Here is a 5,044-nt window from a genome sequence, read left to right as displayed (position 1 = left end):
CCGCGCTGTGCCAGGAGGCCTCCGCGGCCCGCGGCGCGTCCCGGCCGGCAGCAGGGCCACAACCGGGCCCGGGCGCGTCACGTCGGGGTCGCGGCCGCTCCCCACCCCGGAAGGACAAGTGGGCTCTGGGAAGATGGCGGCGGTGGCGGGAGCCGCGGGGGCAGCTCCTGTGTGTGTGCTAGTGCTGGGCATGGCCGGCTCCGGAAAAACTACCTTCGTGCAGGTGAGAGAGGCTGCGGGACTCGCGAGGGGCTGCGGGGAGTCGCCGGCTGCCCCCGGGGCTACCCCCCTGCCCAGCGGGGCCTGATGTCCCCCCGGTGTCTCCGCAGCGCCTGGCCGCCCATTTGCACGGGCAGCGCTGCCCTCCGTACGTGATCAACCTGGACCCTGCCGTGCACAACCTGCCTTTCCCCGCCAACATCGGTGAGTGCTGCGCGCTGCGGGACGGGCCCGGGCCCGAGGAGCGGCCTGGAGTCCGCCAGGGAACAGCAGGGACGTGGGGCCTTTAACGGAGAGAACCGGTTCGCGGACAGTGCTCTTCTTGTGTTCCGCGGAAGCGAATACGTGAGGCCATCCAAGCTGGGCTGCTTGCATTCCCTTAAGAGAGTCCAAGTTCTAATAAAAGAAAGACTTGGAGTCTTTTTTTTTCCTTTTTTTTTTTTTTTTTTTTTTTTTTAATTGTAGCTCTTTTCTCCGAACAGTCGTTACTGTGGGTACTTTTAGAACCAAAGCCATTCTTCCAATGCATTTGTGCATTTTTAATATCATCTGGTGTGATTGGAGCTGTTTGGGTTCTGGAGGCTTTTTTTTTTATCAGTGATGAAAGGATTAGCAGATTTGCTCTGGTTCCCTACATACACATATGCTATCAACAAAGAGCTTTAAAGCACTTCAAAAGACACGAATTTTAGAGAAAACATTTTAGCAATAGAACAGATCTTATGTTTAGCTGTTCCAAAGAGCATACCAGTCCCTAGTTTTGTGACAATCTTGTCTCTTACGCTCTGTGAAGTATGGCAGCCAGCCTCTCCAAAGGATAAGAATGACAGTGCAGGTACACAAGTTCTGCTGCTGCAGCCAGAGGAATGACTGGGGTATCTGTTCCACTGCTGGATCTCTAGCAATACAGACAGATGGGTAGGTATGCTTTGTTAGCTGATGTTGACCAGATGGGGGTTGAAAAACTGCTTGTGTGTCTTTCCACCCTAGATATCAGGGACACCGTGAAGTACAAAGAAGTTATGAAACAGTATCCTTTTTTTGTCTGAATAATGATATTTAAAATTCAAGCTTTTGAAAATAGTCTGTCGCATGCACACTGTGGTGAAGGGACAGGAGGTGGGGGGGAATCACAGTAATCCAGAGTGTTGAATGAAGATCAAGGAGTTTTGACTGTGTATTTCTTGCATGTAATATTAGGAATGTGTGTTTGACAAGATTTGTTACTTCTTAGGTAATTTTCTCCTGTGCTAAAAATGATTCTGCCTAACAGCAAGTTTTTACAAGCGATAGGGACTCTGCCTATGTAGATTTTTAATTTTTTTCAGTTGTTCTTTTAGAAAACTTGTATCTTCTATTAGTGGTTTGGTTTTTTGTTTGTTTGGTCTTTTGTGGAAGCCAGCAGCCTTTTCCCCATGTTTTAATTAGTCTAATTGTATTTGTCATAAACAAATCTGTAAATTCCTACTTGCCTGTAGTAGTAGATGGAGAAAACTATTTCTCCATTTGACCATAATCAAAGTACTGTTGTCTCTGAATCTCAAAGACTTTGGAGTGTTTGCTCTTGCTCACAGTGTTGGTGAGTGTAGTGCAGTACCATTTTACACTGAAGTGCCTGCACTTCCAGAGGGATGTGGAGGTCTTTGGTCTCTTATGTAATAGCTTGTGCAGAAGGAGGTGATACACAGTCTTTGGTTTTGACTTGCAAGTATGACTCTTAAATTTAATATTTTAGACAAGAATAAAGGTGGTGTGGGATAGGATTCTTGACTTTGGATGTTGTTTGATAAGGGGTTTACCAGCAAAACATCCTAAATATAAGTTTCAAATTAATATGTAAGTGCATTATTTGCTTCAGTGCATCTGTTAGCCATTGCTGGAGTTTCTGTGTCTTGTTAATAAGGGCTTAAGAAGGATGTTTAGCTTCATGTTTGGATAATGAGAGTAGTGATAGAGAAGACAGTATGTTATGAGTCAATGCTGATTCCTGTGCAGTTAAAGCAAAAATGGCAAGGAGAAGCCACGTAGCCTCTCTTCCTGCTGTCAATTGCACGTGTTTGGGTAAGAGAGTATTTGTTACTCTGCTGAATGACTTAGAAGATGTAATTGTGTATTTGGGCTATTGTCTCTTAATTTCAAGGTATCCAGCATGCATATGTTGTCAGAGTTGACAAACACAACTTCTGGGGTCTGCATAACCGTCTGTTTTCCTAAATGAAGCATCAGATATGGGCTGGGCCCCAACGGCGGAATAGTGACCTCTCTCAATCTCTTTGCTACGAGATTTGACCAGGTACAAGATTGTTTCTATGTGGAGTTCCTATGATGTGCTGGAGCCAGGGGTTGGGAGTTTGTGTATGTTGAATCTCAGAGGACACTGTGTTTGGTTAGCCTTCTGATATTTCTGGGGAATTATTCTCCATACAGAACCAAGCGTTCATATGAGAGATCTCAGGTTTTCAGCTTTTTTAAAAGTGTGATTAAGAAGTCACATGAAACTGAAGAACATTCTTCAGTCTTTGTATAGGACTGTTGTTGCACCATGTTTCCTATAAAATCTTTCATGTGAATGCTCTGGTTTTGAAGTATGAAAACTCACTTCTGGAAACCTGTTAAATTTTCCTGGGGTTATTTGATCAGTGACAGCCGTCCTAAATCATAGCACTAAATCAGCTCTGGCTGGGGTCTGATGTTGGATTTTGAGACAGTGTCTTGGTGAAAAGGCAGGGAACTCCTGCCTTTAGTCAGGTACTAATTTCTTCAGTCAAGTACTAGAACACACAGAAAATCAAGGTTGTCTTTGACCTATGCAGGGTCTGAGCATTTTTCACCCCTTGTTAGTAGGGCATTTTCACACTCTGAAAAGCATAGAGACTTTAACCTTTTGATATTCACCCGCAGCTGTGCAAATTAATGTAGTTTCTGCTATGAAATGAAGATTAAAGTTTTCTGTTGTGAGCCTAAATACAAAATATACTTCTGCCTTTTCAATCAGGTGATGAAGTTTATTGAAAAAAGACAGAATGCATCCAAGTAAGTACATTCTACTGAGTTGTGCTTTTCTGGGATCATTGTGGGAAAATCACAAAATTCTAAAAAGCTTCTCTGAATGTTTTCTAGTTGTTTTTTTCAGCCTTGGTGGAAATTTTATGTGGAAAAGGGCATAGAATGGATGAACAAGATTTTCTTTGGATACATAAAAAAAAAAAAAAAGAGCCCACTTATTATCCTGCTTTCCTTGTCTTACATTTTCTCCCACACACTATTCAAATAGGCAGCAATTAATTCTTTTTCTGAATATTTTGCACTACTGTCTGTCAAATTGATGCCTTCATCTCATAAGAGTACATGTTTCTTAGTTACAGAGTTCACACAGGAGATTTTCAGGCATGCCCATAAATCTCATTAGTGTTTGGGAGAAGCTTTTCTCATCTGTTATAGAATAATCATGTCATTTGCCATTGTATGCTGGTAATAATCTAGTCAGAACAGGACCTTGTGCTTAACTAATTTTACCTTATTGTTGTTTGGGGGTAACTTCTTACCAGGTATGTTATTATTGACACACCAGGGCAAATTGAGGTATTTACTTGGTCAGCATCGGGAACCATCATAACTGAGGCCTTGGTAAGTGCTTTTGACATGACTGGACAGTGAAGTTGTGGGAATGACTTGGCTGTTGAGCAGTGAGCTTCTAATTAAATTCTCTTTTATTTTGTATTCCCAGGCTTCCTCTTTTCCTTCAGTTGTTGTCTATGTGATGGACACCTCTCGCAGTACTAACCCTATCACTTTTATGTCCAACATGCTGTATGCCTGCAGGTAAGAAAAGCTGTAAATGCAGCCTATCTGCTTCAACTACTGTGTCTGTTTAATCGTTATTTTTAATCATGGAACGGTTTGGGTTTAAAGGGACCTTTAGAGGCCATCTAGTCCATTCTCTCTTCCATGGGCAGGGACACCTTCCACTAGACCAGGTTGGTCCAAGCCTCATCCAGCCTGTCCTTGAACACTTCCATGGATGGGGCAATGTCTCTTTTAGCTTAAAACCATTATCCCTTGTCTTATCACCACGAGCCTTGGCAAAACGTCACTCTCCATTTTTCTTATAAACCTCTCTGTATACTGAAAAGCTGCAATAAAGCTTCCCTGAAGCCTTCTCCAGGCTGAACAATCCCAACTCTCTGGCCCATCTCCATAGGAGAGTCCTTCCAGTCTTCTAATGGTTTACATGGCCTCTTGTGGGCTCACTTTACGGGTCCACGTCTTCCTTGTACCATGGTTTCCAGAGCTGGGTACGGGGCTCCAGGTGGGATGAGAACAGAGTAAAAAGGGAGAATCACCCTCCTCACCCTGCTGCCCATTCTGCTGTTGATGCAGCCCAGGGTATGGTTGGTTTTGCACTTGGGTGTCTCATATCCACTTAATCTACTGGGTTGGTTATTCTCTTAGTGATTCTCTCTTTGAAAAAGCAGAGTAATTTAGGTGCCAGTGGACATTTGGAGGTCATTGGCTCAGAACTCCCACTGGAAGCATTAATAATCCATGAGACCGTGGTGTCATGAATGCTGATTACAAATAGATTTAACATTGCCTATTGCTTATAAACCCATTTATCTGAGATGTATCAAGATAGCCTAGTTTAAGTTCCTTCTTGTAAACACATACTTTCTTATTCTATTTTTTAATGTTATTGGTACTTTAAGAGAGTCTTCAAGATTTGTTTTGAGTTCAGCATAGCAAGGAGTTCTTGATTTATTGCATTCTTTCTCATACATGAATTTATCTGTTTTCTTTCATGTTAAATCAGGGACTAAATGCCTAT

General features: G+C 42.9%; 1 protein-coding gene across 2 annotated transcripts in view; it reads left to right on the top strand.

Annotated features, from left to right (window-relative positions):
• Positions 1 to 47: 47 nt before the first annotated feature.
• Positions 48 to 5,044, top strand: part of GPN1 (GPN-loop GTPase 1) — a 13,728-nt gene continuing 8,731 nt past the window's right edge. Inside the window, exons 1-7 of one of the 2 annotated variants that reach the window (XM_015615890.3) lie at positions 48 to 223; positions 330 to 423; positions 1,210 to 1,249; positions 2,446 to 2,512; positions 3,215 to 3,252; positions 3,768 to 3,846; positions 3,947 to 4,041. In XM_015615890.3, coding sequence (XP_015471376.1) covers positions 134 to 223; positions 330 to 423; positions 1,210 to 1,249; positions 2,446 to 2,512; positions 3,215 to 3,252; positions 3,768 to 3,846; positions 3,947 to 4,041 — 503 coding nt within the window. In that variant the 5' untranslated portion in view covers positions 48 to 133. The remainder of the gene's footprint in view (positions 224 to 329; positions 424 to 1,209; positions 1,250 to 2,445; positions 2,513 to 3,214; positions 3,253 to 3,767; positions 3,847 to 3,946; positions 4,042 to 5,044) is intronic. The other variant, XM_015615889.2, reaches the window with a different exon arrangement.

The sequence above is a fragment of the Parus major genome, unplaced genomic scaffold (genome assembly GCF_001522545.3).
Source record: "Parus major isolate Abel unplaced genomic scaffold, Parus_major1.1 Scaffold290, whole genome shotgun sequence".
In the NCBI taxonomy this organism is placed as follows: Eukaryota; Metazoa; Chordata; class Aves; order Passeriformes; family Paridae; genus Parus; species Parus major.
The sequence above is the reverse complement of the archived record's forward strand: the minus strand, read 5'-3'. Positions and strand labels throughout refer to the sequence as shown.